At 28.2% G+C, this 21,133-nt stretch overlaps 2 protein-coding genes across 3 annotated transcripts in view; one reads left to right on the top strand and one right to left on the bottom strand.

The window, feature by feature from the left end:
* The window catches only part of LOC132942570 (probable G-protein coupled receptor No18), a 119,599-nt gene that overhangs the window by 83,805 nt on the left and 14,661 nt on the right, over positions 1-21,133 (bottom strand). Inside the window, 1 exon segment of the mRNA XM_061011113.1 lies at positions 14,795-14,853. Within this exon segment, the coding sequence (XP_060867096.1) occupies positions 14,795-14,853 (59 nt within the window).
* Positions 1,934-19,511, top strand: LOC132942572 (uncharacterized). 2 transcript variants are annotated; one of them, XR_009664296.1, is made up of 2 exons: positions 1,934-2,337; positions 18,942-19,081. XR_009664296.1 is itself a non-coding variant. In XM_061011114.1 (2 exons), the coding sequence occupies exons 1-2, from the start codon at positions 11,334-11,336 to the stop codon at positions 19,249-19,251; spliced, it is 321 nt and encodes a 106-aa protein (XP_060867097.1). In that variant the 5' UTR covers positions 11,148-11,333; the 3' UTR covers positions 19,252-19,511. The 2 variants fall into 2 exon arrangements, 1 of the variants encoding a protein (XP_060867097.1); XM_061011114.1 differs by lacking the exon at positions 1,934-2,337 and adding an exon at positions 11,148-11,344 and having other exon boundaries at positions 18,942-19,511.

The raw sequence follows: 21,133 nt of genomic DNA, 5'->3' as shown, positions 1-21,133 counted from the left end.
TAAACTTGTTCTGCAATATTTATACATAATATTTTATATTATGAACACAAATATCGAGTAGGTAGGGATAATATGTATTATAGCTACGTTTGGTCAATATAACTGCACTCGTGACTCGTGACAGTGAATCGCCGTGACAAATGTAATATTCATTAGTAAGTTATGTAAAACATAGAATTTAAAATAAATATAACTAACTTAAAAATGTGCAACCCGCATACCTTCCACGTACATTTATTTTTACAATATTCACTTGAACGCAAGTGACACAAACACAGATTTACGGCTAGACATGATTAACCTTGTAAAATAATTTAAAAAAATAAAATAATACCTACATGGCCATTATTTTTGATGCTTTATTTTAATTCCATTATTTTAACGTCTACGGCATAAGAGGAAAACGTGTTTCGGTGCATCCACTTACGAGTTACGATTTTGTCCTAAATATATCTCTATTTATGTTTAAGTAAATACCTACCTACGTAAGTTGTAGGTATATTATACTTAAAAGGTTTTTCACTCTTGGTCAGTTCAAATCGGTTATTTTCAAACGTGACCGCGGTTCAAGGTGGCCGTTTTAAGTCTAATATTCGGCAGCGTATGAATTGCTATCATTATACAGTATTATCAACAGTCCGAGGTGAAGACTTTCCAAACATCAGTTAACTATGAGGTGGGGATTATTATAGACTACTGTCGTCACGCGCCGTTCGTCTATGTAACAGCTTTGCCAGCTAGTGAGCTGCTATTTTATATTATGATAATATTATGTTCGCTATTATCAAGTGAAGGACTATTGTCGTAGTTTTATAGCTATAGTATTATATGCCTACTACCTATGTATATAAATAATAAAATATAAAAACTCAACAATAATTATTTACATTTGACGGTCGCTCGTGACGAGTGTATTATTTATATACTTGAGATTTGATACTTTGCAATGATGATTAATAGCATTGAACAATGCTACGCGTCATTATGTTAGTGTTGTCCATTTGTCCCAAGATGCACCTCAAAATATAAATGTCTGCCGTAGATACAAATGTCAAATATACAGTGGTGAAGGGGTGCTTGGGATCAGAAGAGCTCCACATTTTCAAATAGGTGCGAAACCCGTTATTGCGAGTTGATTATTTTCTCACATCTACGCCACTATTATATTGAACATTTCACACAATAAGTACCAATATAGTGGTAATAAATAATAAGTGTTTATCACATAATTATAAGCCAGTGGAAGGGGATAGGTATTAAAATAAGGGTTGACGTTTATAAATTTAATTTGGTTGTTTTAAGTTTTAACGCGACATATTTGGGTATGGCTGCAACTTGTTTTGAGTAACAGGCTTATATTATATCTTATATTATTATTTATATATATTTATTTTAATTATATTATTATTATATCTTATATCTTATATTATAGATTGTGTTGTAAACAGTCGGACAGACGATTCGTTTTAAAAAGAAATGCGGTGCATAATTATATAATTATATAATATCATGTTGGAACCGAACGTGTTATAATCGGCCCAACTGACAAACGGAAAGACGATTTGGTGAGAATATAATTCAGAAATAAAATACGTAACGACATCTTCAAGCTGGATGACATAACTGGATCACACAACTGGATGTCCGGATAGTTTTATATATTGTATTATGACACCGTATAATATTGTGTTGCGTCGTTTTTTGCATAATATTATAATTTATAATATTCTGATGGTGAATCCAAGAAGCACGCAAACGTAAAAAATCACCTGCCCCTTCCGGTCCCGGACCTACAGTCTGCGCGACCACGTGGCAAATTCTCCCGGAGTAGTACTCACTCTCCCCCCCCCCACCCACCCACCAAAAACAGCTTTGATTGGCCGTCCCCGCGGCTCAACAAATATTAATATAAAACATCTAACGTGAAAGAAAAGAAAAAAAAAAACGTAAAAAAACGTTATCCGTTGCGCGTTAACACCGCGGCGGTCACGTCTCTCCACCGTCACTCTTCCTCTCACACTGAACGACCCGGCTCCGGCCATCTGCAGTACACCCGGCAAACGCAGTTGTTCTACAGTGTTGTGTTGTTCCGAAGACTTCAGTGCCGGTAGTCGCATGTTATCGCCCGACGCTGGTCGTACCACCGCCGACCAACACGCCGCGCCGTGACGACCGCGAGTCGTGTATATTGTATAGTGTCGATATTATAATAATTATTACCCATAGTAAACCCGTGGCAATAACAACAAACGCGATTTGGTGAATATACGTCGTGCATTGTACGCGCGTACCTCCTACAGACTTGAACGTCACGAAAAAAAAAAAAAAAAAAAAAAGGTAGGTACGTTCTATGATATTGTTTATAGCGAGTAATTTTTTTTTTTTTTTTTTTTAACATTTATTTAGAAAATATACAATCTATAAGGTTTTTTTACAATAGGCATATATGCGGTGTTTGTGTGATTTTAACGTGAGTTAACATGATTTTAAGGAACTACCCAACAGTAGTACTTATGGCTTGAGGGTATAGCGAGTAATGACTGAGTATACCTATACCTATACTTATATATTTTATTACAAAATCGCCTAGGGAAATTTAACACTTCAACGCAATAAAGAAAATATATCTAGATATTAATTTATTTCATTCCAAGCTGGGAACAGTATAAACTGTATGTTCGTTGTCGTTTAGATTCATTTCTTTGATTTACGAATACCTATTGATAAGTCTTTTTCAATAAATACATTTTCAATCGTGAAAAAAGCGATTCGTCTTTACCGCCTAATTCATCCAATTTATTTTCACGGGAAAAAATACGTTAACACTTACAGACTACGCAGGTCCATATACATTTTATTTTAAAATATAATATAGAGGTACCTTTATTATATTACGTATATAAATATACAGAACCATATTTGCATACCTTTGTAAGATTTACTCAACAATTCGCTTAAATTATAAATACCTATTCCACAATCAGTTCTATATAATATGTATCGAAATAAAAAGTATAATGAAAGCACTTCCTACTAGTCGATTTTGATATGCTAGTCATAACTCGTAGTATATAACTTTCCAATTCAAATTAAACAAATTGAATGAATAAAATTAGTTTCAATTAGATATCATATTATTTTATTAGATAAAACAGTTGTACCTTATAATATTGGTAATATACTGAACTAATAAATAGATTGATAAACGTTACAAGTTATTGTTTATTGTTTTTATTTTTTTTAATTGAATATTGTTAAAATAACAAAAATTGATTTAATTAAAAACAGTTATGATCGCATAAATTATTCGTTACGTTTAAGATAACTCTACACCAAAATTTACTGAATCCGTCTCTTTACGGGCAATATAAAAAAAAAAAACCTTGGTTCATATTTCCACCACAGTGGGTTTTAGACGAAAATTAGAATAAAATCATTATGATCGAATCAAAAACTGAAATCTTAATCTATGATCACGTGGTACGTGACTAAATATTTTGAATAATTTATTAACATTTTTATTCTAAATTCTTTGTATTGTTTCGTAAGATTTTTATCTATATCGCCTGCTGAGAAAGATGCAAACAGCAAGCAATCGTCAGTGTGGCATTTTTTAAGGAAATAAATGAGAAAGTCAAAGATAAAATATCCGAACCTAAGATTGCCCGAAATTTTATGAGTACTCCTTATTTAATAAAAAATTACAAAACTAACTGAAAAAAAATGAAAAGGAAAACCCATCATCGTAGAACCAAATCATTTTACATTATATTATACCAATTTTCAATCAATTTCATACGTTTTCAGTTTTAAATAATATGGAGTTTTTATTCAACATCTCTTAAAAATAAAATAAAAAGTAATTGTTAATTTAGATTAATAATGTGAAATGTTAGAAATATGAATTAAATTTAAAATTTAAATCATTTAATAACCACATTTCCATTGAGATGACTTAAATTAATTTCTAAAATACAGATATTAATATTATTGAACTATTCTATTAATATTTTAAACGATTGTATTCTATAATAGTTAATTTAATCGTATAAACTTATTTTTAAGTACCTACCTAATGTACCTACCAATGAATAATAATTCCAAACAACTATTTGTTTATACGTTTCATTTCAAACATTTATTGTTAACTGTAAATCTTAAACATAAGTTCATATAAAACGTATGACGCCATGTGTCTATATATACATTTGTTTTTAAACATAAAACGATATCCATAAGTTAATATTACAAACATACATTTTACTGCAACTTGATATTTCATATTATTAAGACACCGGTACAATAATAAGCTGTTGGGACGAAATCGAGTCGTTCGTTTCAAAAAAGAATTAATAAACTAAAATAGCATTATACAATAATTGATATTGAACTCAAATGTTGAATAATATTTAAAAAATTAAAAAATATCTCATTCGATTGAAATTCAGGCCATTGCACACGTTCGTGGTTACCTATGTTATTATTTTGTTTGTCCAATGGTGGACTTATTGTCAGTTTCATCTCAGCGAGTCCGTTACTTCGTCGTTACACTTATATGGGTACGTGAAGGTTGCCTCGGCCCCGGGTACCGGCTATATAACATGGTATGCACCATGTCCAACCCTTCGATGTATAGTGGGCCCATCCGAAACTATTGGCAAGCGATCGGCGCATAGTACATACACGTATTACGCAACAATATAATATTATTATTCAGCGAAAACGGTTCTTCTTTCGCGAGTTTCATATCGAGACGAAATAATATAATATATTTTACCAGATTCCCGTCGGTATAATATAATGCGGACTACCTACGCAGCAGTGTCAACGGCAGAAATGAATCGGGCGTGGCGTAAGTTATCACGTTTTTTATAATCTCATCGACAATGTACGAACGCTGTTTTTTTTCTGTATAATATTCAATTTTAAAGGTAACAGGAAATATTTCGATCGTGTGACCTTGAATTTGATTTGGGGTTTTTATACTGCATATAGGACTTATAAATACATATTGTTTTAATATATTCTAATTTTTAATATTTATTTTTATCAGCGCATGTGCAGTAAAATAAAAATTTCTTAAATAGCAACCACTATTTTGGAGACCGGATTTCGATTTTTTTATTTTTTCCGAACAACTTTGATCTTTACAGTTTGTTGATATCTTCAAAATTGCCATTTTTATGACGGTCGAAAGTTTTAAAATAGTTAATTCGTAAATATCGCATTTTTCAACGCTCTATCTTAATTTATAGGTATTTATAGGTATTTATAGGTATTATTATAACAATTTATTTTTATTAAAACTACTAAATTATCTACTACTATTATCTTAATTTGTTTTTAATAGTATTAAAATGAAAGTTATACTATTAACCTGTGTGAATAAGATATTTTGATAGCATTCTAAAATTGATTGTGAACAGTCAAACGTTTTTCGTAAGTCGCGCGTGACATATTATTTTCTGTACAATGGCAAACTATTCCGAAAAAACCGATATGGTATTAATTTTTGGAGAATGTCGTCAAAATTCGCGTAACGCAGGGGCACTTTATGCTGAACAATATCCCGAGAGATATCATCCACCACACAATTATTTTTTACGTATCTTTATATATATCGTGATAGGTACCCAACAAATAGAAAAAAAAATGTGAGCGCACCGTACAGTAAACCGTGTGACGTTATATATCATTATACATTTGCTGTACCTATAAAATATGTACCTACCTTTGAAAAGTATCTTTTGGATAGATTTGTGCGGAATATCGTGGTGTCGCCGTCAACGTCGACGCGTATTGACACGGCGTAAGTTTGGGACCGACCGAGTGGCACGACGGAGACAGCCACGACTATATGATATATATATATATGTGTGTGTGTGTGTGTGTGTGTGTGTTCATAAATCATTGTCTACTTCAGACTGCCACCCCCGCTGCATCTACGGCCTTAGCTACCGACCCCACGGTCGTGTTGATCTCATTAACAGCCTATACCTAACGTGCGCACGAGCATCGTTCCCTATAATATAATAATATATAACTACTTCTTTCACCAAAAAACACGTCCGCGTTTGACGATATATCCGACATTTCGGTTGACCTGGCATAATATAATAATAATATAGGTACTTGTCACCGTATTTAATATTATTATTATTATTTTCATACCTGTTAGAGATTTCCACAAGCTCGTGATCGGTTTGTTAACGAAGTTCCGGCCAGGAAAACGCACATTGCCCATATAGTTACAAATATTACAATATAATGTGATTCACCGAGCATGCTTCGATGCATGCTGTCCTTTAATAATATTACCTAGTAATGCATTTTTTAAGTTCTTGGATTTTTTGAATTTTTCTATATACGTAAACATAACATATTTAAATACTTGCATTTATAATAATTCCATTTAAAGATTGTGGTCCGGTGTTAATATACTAATAATATATTTATTAGTACATACAACAATATTTTTGGATATTTAGATTTTTTTATACGGTATAAATATAGTAATAAATAGTATATACTGCTTTATACTATTTATATAGAGTATCAAAATATAGTAATCCAAAATTTTTTTTCAATTAGGATAACTCTTTTTAACAGTCCATTTTTGATCAGATGATTTCATTTTAGCACTTTGGTTTATCTAAATTAAAATTTGAACGAGAAGTTTTTAAGTTATTACATTTTGTATCAGTAATGTTCATTGATGTATTAGGTTCAGAAAATATGGAGGCTATGATAATTATTTGATTTCTTATTGGTTAATATTGATCAGTTAAAATGTATATGATTTTTAACCAATTTCTGAGTAAAATTATTATTAGTATACATTTACTGAACCGAATATTACATTACTTGTACGTATTATGTAAAAAAAATCATTATAAAAGGTTACGATCTTAACTCTATAACATGTTGCATAGGACATGTTATAGACATGTAATTTTAACACATTGAATTAGTGCTGAGTACTATAGTACATAGTATTATAACTCAGAAACTATTCATTGCTGATTTTAAATGCATCAACATTTTCAAAGAAAATCCTGTTCTTAACAATTTATAGGTAGTAAAATAGTGGTGTTCATTTGTAAAAAGAGTAAATAAATCATTACAGGGCACTATTTTCATCGTATAAAAATCGAAGTATCAAAAATATGGTCACTACTCACTATGTACTTATACTGAACATTTCAAAACATCAGCATTATTTTTAATGTATTATTAAACAAAAAATGTGGTGAGCATGGAAAGAGAATACAATAATATACAACTTATACATATAACGGCGATTAGAATAAAAAAACAAAATAATAAATATATCTGCAGGCAGGTCACTGATCAACGTATACATAAGAAATAACATTATAATGTTATAATATAGGTGTCTCTATTATATTATACAGATACCGTTATTTCACGTGAACCAGTATTAAATATGAAACTCAACCATGGATGGAGGAGGAAATGATTACAATTTAAATTTGTTTAGTTTAACTCTGTATACAGAATTATGCTTCCGACGTTATCATATAAGCATTAATAAACTTCTTGAATTTTTATAATTTAACATTAATATTTTTTTTGGATTCTGCCATCATAATATAAATGTATAGGTTTTACAATGGAGTGTTTGTATTAGTACTTCTTCAGTTCATCACCTTGAACAAAACTTACACATAAACGAACATATTTACGTAATACCAGTTTTTAACAACATCGGGATTCTGTAATTTTGTTATAATCAAACTATTGTAATTCAAAGGTATTCTAGGATCTTAGGTAATTGAAATGTCCAACATATAACTAATTATTTTACCATTTTCTAGTAATTTTCCAAACAGTTTTCAAAATATTTTGGCTCTTTTTTTTGTAATTTGAAAATCTTTACATCTTTACAGTTTAATACAAGAAGAATGTTTATCAAAATCATTATAATTTACAAATTACTTTGAAGGAAATTGTAAAAATGTGTGTGATATTTTTGATTCAATATACCAACAACTTGGAGACACCTCATATGTTTTTCTTACATAAACTAAAGAGTAAGAAGAAAAGTTTAAAATCATCAAAATTCAACATCAAACTTTTTTATACGCGCTTTAATTTAAAATGTTTATGAAATCGGATATTCACACTTCACACTTCACACAAGTAAAATAACGATTTCTTCTCAGACAATTTTCGATACTTTGTGATTTTTTTTTTTACTATATATTTATTATTAATATTTCATACTGTCTTTATCGACGTGCTAATTTAACTGAAGTTTTGACACAAAATGCGATCCATGTTCAGTCTCACCGGATTTCACGACAATCTGGTCACACGCGCGCAATGCACCGGTGGCAGTCGAATCAAAATAACACTAGTCCAAGTTCCTACTTTACATTAACACACGAAGCGGTATAAATTAGGGATATTATACATCGGGTGTACGAATAAATAACACATATAATACACAATAATATAATATGATACATGACACGTGTATACGGCAGGGTTAATGTTTCAGCACAAACTAGACGATATATCTATTAGGAAACATTTTTTTTTGACTTTAAGCTCAATTACTAATAAACATTGAAAAATGCATATTTGTTAAAAAATACTCTTCAAATTGGTAAATACTTTAATGAAAAAGTATTTAAATTTCAAATATTATATCTTGCAATACCTAAGTATTTAAACACAAAATATAAGTACATTTAAAAAGTGTTTCAAATACTTTTTATACATACTATTGTCGAAGAGCTCTTCGAGAACGTTATTAGTTAAGTTTTTTTTGTATATAAATTCTCATAAAATATAATCATTTAATATTTATTTTTTTATTGAGTTAAAATGTAAGTATAAAATATAGTGGGTTCATATAGGTACGTTTTATGTATTAACAAATATAAAAACTATTTTCTTGGTTTTTTTTTTAAGGATATTGTGTATGGTTCACGATAAAATAATCACTCTGTATAATATATACTTATTATATCTCATATTATTGAATAACTACATCATATCCACATAGGTGCATTAAAAATTATAATATATTGATATACGTCTTATAAGCTATTAGTATATAAAAAAATAAATCAATAAAAACATTATTTTAAAAACACAAAAGTAATCAATAAAAAGTAGATAACCGCTCTACGTAGGAGTCGAGCGTACCTCGTCATTGAGGCACTATGATGGATGTGTTTTTTAATAATAATATTAAAATTTTAGCAAATATTCGTATTCTTTTTTAGTTTTTCCTAATAATTTTAAAATAAACTGAGAATTTTTTTATTATGACCTCCCAAAAGTACCACCCATATCCAATTTATTACAAGAAAAATCTTTTAAAGTTCATGATCAGGTCATTTTTTCTACTATAAAAAAGTGTTATCAGACACAAAACAAAATTAAAAGCATAGTTCATTGTAAAATATTGTAATAACGTACACGATTTCATTTCGTATTAATTACCGACGCAACATGTCGCGGAGTTTTAAATTTTTAAATGCACGTTAAAATAACAGCGTACAATTTTTTTAGCTTATTTAAAAACTTTAAAGGAAGTCCATTTGTATGAAATATCCTTTCACCTTCACATATTTACTTTATATAATATAGTTTTTAGTTCCTATTATAGTACTAAATAACTTTTACTTGAATAAATAGCCTATTAAATGATTATGCACTTCTTAAAACGAAAGATAACATTCTACAAGGACATATATACCTATATAATAACCTATAAGTATTCGTATTTATACAATTTACAGTTAAAATAAATTACTTATTTGCCTTTAATAGTACCTACATTAAATAAACACAATTATTTATCTGGTAAGATAGTAAGTATAATAAAATAATTTTCTAGAATTTACAATAAAAAAAAAAAAATTAACCATTCCATTTTAAAATTTCACGTTTCTGAAATAAGTTATAAGAAAATGATAAATGTTATATTATGACATGACAAAAAATTACATGAATCTGATATATTTATCAATCAATCTAAAGTAAATATGCAAATCCCTGAACTTTTGGTCCCAAATTATAACGTTATATGCAAATAGATACAACTAGAATTGGCTAGTATTTCAGTGACTTCATTTAAATGTAACCCAATTTACAATCAACACGAGATTTAAGTTAACTGATCGAGTAGCTATTATTTTGTAAATCACTTTAACAATGTAATCAAATGAACGTATAATGCATACTGTGTGGTCGATTTAATAATGATCATTATTCAGGTGGATTATTCATTCTATGTCTTTATATGAGTATCTTAGGTTGAATCGGACACTGTGTAAACCTAGTAAATGCGTATGTCATGTTTGAATTTTTTTTTTTTTTGAACAATAACATGTAAAAGTCTCATATTTGTGAAACATAAGATCTTTAATTAAAGCAAATAGAGTATTAATAATTTAGTTAAGGTCTAAAATCCATTCCATGGATGTCAACAAATTATGCATATTATGTTTTTGATAGGTAACTTATGTATAAATTAAATTGATACACTTGTACATGAACAATATAAAAAACGACAATCACTACGCATATAGATATCGCTCATTTCAGAATCTTTTTTTTTTTAATACAATGTTGTATTGATGAATATATCCTGAAAATAATACAATGTTGTCTAGTGCCGTACTGAGTACCCGTTATACAAAAATATATTACCCTGTATATTATATGAGATGCACTTTTTAAAATTGTGTTTATTTCTTCATCGATTGACTGCTGACACAAGTAAACAATAACGACTGACGTTCGTATAGGAGTTTAGATAGCCCACGCGGTACACGATTTAAATTATATTCAGTGGTCACTACCACTGCAGTCTACGGATTATAATAATGATTTCTATTAGGTACTGTTCATCGGATGATTTGCTGTCGATTAATCCATTAACGAATGAATTATTATTCAAAACGACGAAAACAATAAAATAAAATTAATAATGTCACGGTTATTTATTTTCAAGTTCGATATGTCGACTCCACACTATAAATTATATTGTTATCTGTTTCACGCATATTAATGAAGCCATACTAATGAAAATAATATTTTATATTTTATAAGCAATTACATTCTCTCCTACTCTGATATCTCCCACTAAAAAGTTTGAATGAAATTCTACAGTCATACTCTGAGGTTACTCGGCGTACTATATACTATTTTAAAAAAACATAGTTAATAATAATTGAATAAAATGCTATAAGTGTGCTTATATTTTCAAACATGTTTTGGTTTTTCACGTCATAAAAATTAGTGGTAGTAAATCGTTATTTTTCTCTTGGCTGTTCGCGGAAGAAAATATAAAGATGTATAATGGGTAAATATATTTTAATTGCATTTATTGTTTATGTGAAATACTAAATAGTATAGGGGTCGTCACTTATCACTTCATCTATTGATAATATTATTATATATTTTGTCTTTACAAAAAAAATCTTTAATTCAGTGATTTATATAATTAAAAACACATTTTTATCCTCGCTGTTCACATCTTTTATCAACTCTTTTTTGTGAATCATTTGTGGGACACCTACTGACGTTTTTTGGAGGGTAATGATTAATGGCACCAGAACATATTTTTCCTACTCCTGCTATGTTCTTTTTTATTTATTATTTTTATAGATCGATACAGTCAATTTACTTGCTTTTACTTTTTGTAAGGCCTCAGACACAGCGATGCACATTTATCATAATGTCGTGTAGTATACCTACATACAGCTGGTAGCTTAAAATATTTTAACACGTTTACAATAATTAATAGAAAAGAGAATATGTTAATATTATATTATACTCGGACGTTATATATATAATTTATCAGGAAATAATTTACTCTCATGTTTTGATTTCATCAGATAACTAGGTATGATATTGTTCAAATTCAAACTTCTAAGTAGATATTGTTATTAAACTGTACGTCAGTGCGTGGGTATAATACCGTAACTTAAATATTTTATTTAAAACATGTTTTCTTACTTAACTCGTATAACAAAAAAATGTTTCTCTATCTCCAAACACATTGAAATTGTTTAAAAATATAACATAATATAACACAATTGTAACTCCTAACGAGACGAGTCAAGTGTGTAAACCTAAGTTAAAATAATTTCTTTGGTTAGCTTACAAACCACGTGTGAGTCGTGGCGAGTGGTAAGTACGAATAATCAGAATCAAAATTATTGAGACGAAAATAATAATATGATTAATACTTGTACACACTAGTAAACCAAAAAACCCTAAAACGGGTGTTTGCGTCGTTAAAAATTTGGCACCGAAATGTACAAATATTAAAAAAAAAACGATTCGCGTAATGTATTTAAATGAGCTGGAATACGTCAGTCAAAAATATTCAACTGGGTTTTTAGATACCTCAGTCAACTGGCTTCTGATTGACATTTCATCAAATCCCCTGATAATTTATTGTTTCATTGAAATGGCCAACTAGTTACATAACTACTGACACTGTAAACTCAATTGTAAACGTAATCATTGTTTGAATCATTGTTCCATTTCGATATAATAAAGAAGGATAGTATAAATATGTTTTTGTTTTTTTAGTTTTAATTCCTATTACAGATTTTATATAATATCCTAGTGTGAAAAAACGCTATTTTATACAATAATAATAAACTTTTAATATGTAAAGTAATTTTATTTTTAATGAAAACAATTTTTTTTTTTTTTTGAGCAATACTGAATTTTTATTATCAGCTGCATTTACTTATTAGTTATTTAGTGTATAAAAACAAGTTGAAAAAAATGTGCAATCTACCTACGCTATTTTCCATTAGTTTATTCAAAAATATATACATATATTTAATTTTATTATAAATACCAAGGAAATAATATTTTATAACAACCTTTTCATTTTTTCATTTTCCATTCATTTATGTATAATTTTATGTTGGTTTTAAAAAAGAGTTTCATATTATACAAATAATTTAAACTCAATGTTACATAGCGATACTTGTTCAAATAAAAACATTTTTTAGATTCATTATTATTAAAATATACATATGGCTAGTCATACAAATATGTTTAACTCTTTATTCGAAGAAGTTATTATGTGTCCACCTGCACGGCTACGCAGAATTAAAATAATTCTTTTACAAAACGTAAAAACTAAGCTCCTTACGTACAAATTACTTCAGAAACCTATATGGACTTGTATGGCACATCGTTTCGGGTAGGTATACATGCAATACAAATCAGTAATCATAATATAGGTACTCAGTTGTAGTTACATAAATAAAATAATTTCAATTAAATAGTTCTTGTTAAATATCTAAAAGACCCTGATTAACGTAAATAACGTTACACACACAATGAAAAATGTTATTGAAAAATCAAAATGTATATGAAAAGTTAGATTGTAAATTCAAAAATCATAAAAATTACTTATAATTGCCAATCTGCTCGCTAAAGTATACGTCAAATAAACTATATAATGTCAAATAATATCCATTACATTTACCTCCCCCCCTAGTAGAAATACTATTGGCAAAGACACTTTTTAGCTTAGAAAATGTGTGTAATAATATATTACAATAACTGAATATAGTGTAGTTTAAAAAAATAAGTTCATGAATCTATATAAATCTATAAATCTTATAGTCTTGACGTTGTAGCGTAAGCTTGATTCTAGATAATATTATGCACACATATGAGATATTAAATTATGTTAATTTTACTTATTCTTCTTTAACAAATTAACACTGAACGTGTCATAAATATATACCTTTCAGCCAGTTATTTTATATAAATATATATTTTTTTCTGTACACGAGTATATTGCATATATTAATTGTGTAACATGCATCAATTTTATTATATTAATTCTTATAAGACAAGTATTACGAGTATGCTGCATTGAAAATACTTTGATTTTATTTACTATTCGTTTACGCACGCAATGTTATAATGTTACTTAATAATAATTGCCCTTTTGAGTAACAATACTTAATACGCGATTTCATATATAGACATTGACAAAAGTGTCATTGAATGTATTGATATTTAATATTTGTGCATTAGGACCTATAATACATTTTTGTGGTGGTTAAAATGGGAAAAATGATTATGAAAATATAAACCCATCTTTCGTTTTTTTCTCTGGTGTCCTTAAAACTAATAATATTAAATGGCCCATTTCATTGTTATTTACTTTTTTTTTTATCACAACCATAATGAAGTACACAATGTCACAATATACCTACATATAAATATCACTGGACGGAAGTGACAGGGTCAGTTCTTTGGTTGTACTACTGATTTTTTTAAGGCAAAATTCAATCGGAAATAAATCTATAACTATAAAATATAATATTTATTAAAAAATATAACCATTTACGAATGGCTTATGGTGTCAAGGTTAGGTTAATAAGATGGTGATTTTTCAATTTTCATTCCATTTTTTTTCTGTGTCAAAATTATTATCCGTAACACGACAATACGATTAGTTCAAGGATTAAAAGCAAATCGCAAGGAATTCATAAAATGAATTTACAAATTAAAATAATAATAGTTTAGCAATACATAAATATTCAAAATACAAACATACCTATCTATAGGGGTTATAAATCTAAATAATGACGTACTATAATAATATAGTGTTAGAGTGCCTATATAGGAACAGGAGCCACGGCCAAACGATTTTTCATTTATTATAAAACTCTGCTAATTAATGTAAATAATAAATACAATATAATCTATATTGAACCTCAATTATGATACAAATTATCAAATAGGTATCTTATAAATAATTATTCACCTGGTAAATGCGACTCGTTGAAGTACATCTTCTCCATAATTGTTTTATTTTCGTTTAATCTAGAACATAATACAATCGAATATTAAGTAGGTAGGTACATTATATGACAAAAAAAATACTTCTAATGATTTATCAAAAGTAAATTGATTTATATTATATAACTAGGTATACAAGTATATATAAGTATTTAATATATAATAAAATATATACATTTAGCAGCGATAACAATATTATTAAGTGTTTATAAATATTTTTATCACGTGGTAAAATATGCGATGTTACTAATTGGTTGTTTATTTAAAAAACGCCATATATTCCTATAAAAAATATAATATTATAATATATACAATATTACATATTATGCTGACATTACAAGTAATAGTATTAATATTAATTTTCACAGTATTATTTAATTACGTATGTACAAAAATATAATTATGATTTTACTCTTTATAGCTACAATATTATGCAAACAATTCATGGACAAAATAGGTAGTCTAATAATCTTTCACTCTCCTCGACCGTAAATTGAAATATATAATGATACTGCATAAAACAGTTCTTAACCTTCGTAACTAAAGTGAGACCAATTGAATGGACATAATTATCATAGATCACAGACTGCAAGGTTATTATCATTCTCAAAAATGGGTTGAGAGGTCTTGTAAAAATAATTCTTTGTTTGAAGGTTTAAAAATAATAACCATAAAACGTAATTTTTTTTTTTGTAAAAAAAATCTTTTTGTTTGAAACTGATGGATCAGTTATGACTTATATGGCATATAAAAATATAACCGTTGCGATATAATATATTTATAATTTGAGTAAGCAGGTGTGTGGAGCACCTAAAAGTATGTAGTCAAACGTAAACATGCGGTAACCTACTACGTAGTGATAAATAAATATGTTATTCAGAGTGATTCACGCTTGTCTATTGCCTTTTTTTTTTCTTTAATAACGCAGTTATTAAAAATCTCAATAACTTAAAGACCATATTTTCGAATACTTAATATTTTTTGAGAAATTGTGATGTATCTATGGGAGTTATGATGATTTGAAAACTAAAATAACTAATATTAATTTATCAACATTTTATAATTTGTAAAAATTGTAAATTGTCCGAATATAAAAAATACTATAGGTTCAGTATTAAATTTTAGTACCATTTTTATACTAAGTACAAATAAAAATAAATAAATAAGCAATTTGATCAAACAAACTACTTAATATTAACTAAAAATAATTTATATCAAAACTATATAGAAATATAATATTTAATAATAATAAATAATGATTTATTGGTAGGTAGGTACTCAAAATATTAAACCCACGCACATACGTTTTTCTTAGCTATAAGTCTTAATTTAAAAAAATTAGTAACAAGACGTCTTACAAAACATCATATTCAATACATAATATTGATTGAGCTGATTATTGTTTGATGGCTTATGGTGAATGATGGCCGTAAATAATTGTTGACACATTTTACTAGAGAAAAAGGCTTATTCCCAATTGCATTATAATATGCATATTTGCATACAAACTAATATTTTTTTTTTAGGTAATTTCAACATTAAGGAATGTTGTGTTAAAAAACACATAATTATTGAGGTTATAATTTCGTACATTTTTTTTTTTTATAGTAAAAATATATTTTTTTAATTAATTATTCATTATCATATTCTCAGTTCTATGAAAATTAATGAAAAAATGAAATTAATTAATCATCGGTAAATTGATAATTAGAATAAAATAAATAGACATTGCTGAGTGATAGAGATCTTCCGGCACTACTGAATAAAAAGGCTGAACTTATACTAATTTGATTATGAGTTATGGCTAACACAGATACGAGCTAGTCATGAAACAAACGAATTAAAAACTTCGTTAATCTGGAAGAAACTGTTAACTGCAGAAGTCTTCGGGACACAATTAGTGCGGGTCATTGTGTAGAGGAATAAACAATACCATTGTGATTGATAGACCATAAAATATCAGGAAGATTAAAATCATAACAGAAAATAAGCACATGATTAGCATGAATGGAAATCAACTACAGTAGTAATAATAATGTACGTGTCGTAGGACGAATAAGGAGAGTCAAGGGGCAAGTATACAGCCACTAACTAGAAATTTGTTATCATTAAAAATAAATGCTTAATACTTAACTACACTAACACCAGAAATTAAGTGAGCAAGTATGCCAAAAAGGACCCCCCCCCCCACCTCTAGAATTGGTAGCTTATAGGCTGTAGCAATTTTCTAACACATCGAAAAATATTTTAATCACTTAAACTTAATTACACATCGACTATTTATTTATTAAGCCATATTTCAGATAACATTATTTGAATATATAATTGAAATAAGCAATATTATATTTATAATTATTTAGGTTTGTCCTGAGACCTCGGCAATTTTTTGTAAAAACCAAACGATACATCATTATACATCATATACATCTATTAACATCAATAATAATATTATCAAACAATAATAACATTTATATTGTTTACAATACAGTTTAAGGGTACAGTGCAATATCACCATGGCCAAAATTAAGTTCTTCTTGACATCGTGGCTGATACACTTGCATTTTTCTTCACAAGCTAAGAAAATATATTTAAATATCTAATGACCCAGTCGTCGTTGACAATATAATATATCACGTTGATATACGCCGTTGAAATTTATGAATTGTAATTTCATACATAGGTATCAGATATTATAATAACCGACCAGCGATCATGAGTAAACATTGCGGGTTTCTTACGAAAAAAACTAATACCTAACAAAAAAAAGGCAATACAGTGCCTTAGATGTCTTGGGTCACTCGGTCAATAGTCGGCAGCCGACTAAAATACCGGTGTTTTTAGGACCAGATAGACAGATAGTAATTAGTAGTTACTTATACAGTTACATGATGTGGGCATGTGTCACAGTAAGCCAAAGACAAAGAAACCGATAACCAGCGACAGTACAAATAAATGCATTACGCAACAAAGTCCGATATGATTGGAAAACACAATAATACTATAACAGTATACAAAAACCCATATTGAATGCTTAATAGTATAACGGTAACAATAAAGCTTCTTAAAACTATCGGTCAATAACTGAGAACCTGATTTTTAATGGTCTCACTGGTGATACTAATTAAGGATTCATGTCAAGAATGATTAATTACCCCATTATAAGCATTGCTAAATAAAAAAAAAAAACTAAAATTGTTAGGCGGAACAACAATAATAATAATAGGTGGAAAGGTAAACATTGGATTTTTACATTTAATTGTGTACAGCGTGTCAACGAATAAATTTATGTGCGCGATGCATACATAATAGGTATGTACTTGTGTGAAATGATAATTAAATAAATTGCCATTGCTTAAAATATGATACAATTTTAAATTGTATCATACCATTTATACTCATCATAAACAAATAACAAAAAAATTATCTACAAAAATGTCTGAATCAATAATGATGATGCTGTCGTAGGTAGTACCTTAATTCTATTTATTGTCATATTTTACACATACCGGTACCTACTAATATTTTATTACCAAAATACCGAAATAATAATAATTGATAAAATCATACTACTTATTGATATACTAAATTATTAATTGGAATACAATTTTAAAAATTAAAATATGAATAGTTTTATTTTATTCGTAAAAAACGTTTTCAATCGATGTACATATTTTATGTATAAATGTGATCAGATGCATATTGTAATAATTTCTATACCTATTGCTAAGTATAAAATGAAAAATATTGATTTCTCAATGAAATTTCAACAGCTAAAATTAATTATTTTTAATCCATAATATAACGGGCAGTAAGATTTATGAAACTTTTGTATTTTTTTTTTATAATCAGAAGAGATGGTTTTCTTAAACCTACGTTTAACGGATTCAATAATCAATTACATATTTTTAACTTTAAGCTAATCCTCAAACCAAAAATGATTGTATCCAAAGCACATATTATATCATTATCACTATAACATTCATCACGCATGCCAGTGAACCTATATTTTACTGCCTTAGTACTGATTTTGGTGAAACAGTTGATATATTGTCATTATATTGTTTTCGATATTTTCGTCAAACTCATTTTCGTTTCGTTTCGTTTGTCCTCAGGTATTCGAGTCCAAAACGTTCGTGGTTCGTCGAAGGAGAAATGGGACGTAAACTGCAAGGTTCGAAGGACACGTACGACATAGACAGTCTGATCTCACCTATTTATGCGATGACCACGAACAGTGCCGGCTGGATGGGCTACAAAGCAGTGCCCGTCGATGAACCCAAGCCACGGACCCCATTGTTCCTGATTGATAATGGTCTCAGTGCTAAGACACTAGATGCTATGTTACACATATTCATTATATGTTTAGTACTTTTCATTATCGTCAACTGTATGTGTAAATTTGTTTGGTTATTTTTAAAATGATATTGTTTTATTAATTATCGTGTGTGTATACTGTATATAGGTTATAGTCTTAAGAGCCTTGCTAAAACGTTTTTAGTTTAAATATTATTATTATTTTTTTTTTTCCATTATTATTATTTATTGCGTGATATATAAATATATTTGTATTTATAATAATTCATAAATCATATTTTTTTCATAAACCAAATGTATAATTTATTGACAATTGGATTGTATTGTAATTTCATTCATTCAATAATACAAAGACAATAATTATTAAATCATTGTTATTGTTGTTATCCAAAATAAACATGAATACCTTTGAGGTAAACATGTAGTAAATATTCCTGTTCAAAATTAACTAGAAACAATGATCATAGTTCAATAAAGCTATAAACCTCATAAACACTTAAAAGTTCAACCCAACACCAAACACCAAAGTGATTACTACCTATAGTAACTATCAAAGTTCAACTATTTATTATTCATTTATACCTAACTTAATGAATACTATTAAATGCATATTAAAAATAAACTAGCTAACTATCTAAATACGATAAGATTTGGTAAACTAATAGTTAACTTTCCGCACAATATTGTTAGCAAATAAAATAGTATAATTAATGTCAACATCAAAATATAGAATTACTAAAATAATGAAATAGTCAGTTCTATTAATTCAATTTTGTATTTTACTTTAAATTCTTCATCTTCTTAACATTGAATTTAACTTTGCAGAACACGGCACGTCACTTCAATCGTAGAAATAATTAAAATAATATACCTATACTATATGGATACACCGTAGGTACATATTATTATTACGGCGTTGCATATATTTTATTCTACCTATGCGCAAAATTGATAGTAACAAGTAATTTATTTAAAATTCACATTTTTTTATTCTTACATTGGCATCGTATTATTTAGCCATTTAGGTGACATTGCGAATGTCTTAGCTCCATTTTATAAAGCATTACATAGTAATAGTAGCGATGTATGAATGGGTTTAAATAATTGCTAAATGTTTCAAATGAATAAAACAATTCTAAATTTTTACATACGTACAAAATACGGACAGGTATAGTAAAAATAAATATTAAAACACATGCAATTCTATAAAAGTTCTAGTAAAACCTATACATATTAAATAGCATGACAATAATATATTATAATATAATATATATTGTTTTAATTTTTTTTCTGTTGGCTACATAAATCAACGATCACCAACATTGTAACTTTTTAAATAAAAAAAAATTGTATCTACATTCGAAATCATACACGCATATTAAACATAAAGTCGCCATATTATGTCCTGTCTCAAACGGGAAATTTCATGCTCTGTGACGTTATCGGTTCCTCGAACAGATTACGAGACTGTAATTTAAAAAAAATTGTTATTATTATTATTATTGTAGCGGATGAAGTATTTTATTATTATAATCGCCGTGAATCAGCCAACGCAGTAATCATCGGCTGTTCTCTATTCGAGAACGTTATTTTTGGTACCGTTTTGGCGTAAAAAAATATTATACATTTAATGTTTTTAACTGTCATCAATTTATCATGAAATAATATTATTAACACAAATCGTAATAACTTTTTTTCATACCCGATATTCGAAACATAACATAAAACTTGACTAAAAACCATAAGGACTTTAAGGTTGGGTTAACCTAACAAAAATTAGTAAAATAGTAAACATGTGGCTTGATGTGGTGGGGTAGTTATATTATTCAATCACGAAACGTGTTCTGAGTGCAAACACTGGCCGGTTAGGTTAGGTGACCACCCGGGTTTTTAGTGACAAATCCTAGCCATACATATACAGACACAAACGTGTTCCGATTTAACCGTGATTTTTACGAATTTTGTCAAAAACGAACTTCAGGCGCTCATA

Source organism: Metopolophium dirhodum, chromosome 4 (assembly GCF_019925205.1).
Source record: "Metopolophium dirhodum isolate CAU chromosome 4, ASM1992520v1, whole genome shotgun sequence".
Taxonomy (NCBI): domain Eukaryota; kingdom Metazoa; phylum Arthropoda; class Insecta; order Hemiptera; family Aphididae; genus Metopolophium; species Metopolophium dirhodum.
The sequence above is the reverse complement of the archived record's forward strand: the minus strand, read 5'-3'. Positions and strand labels throughout refer to the sequence as shown.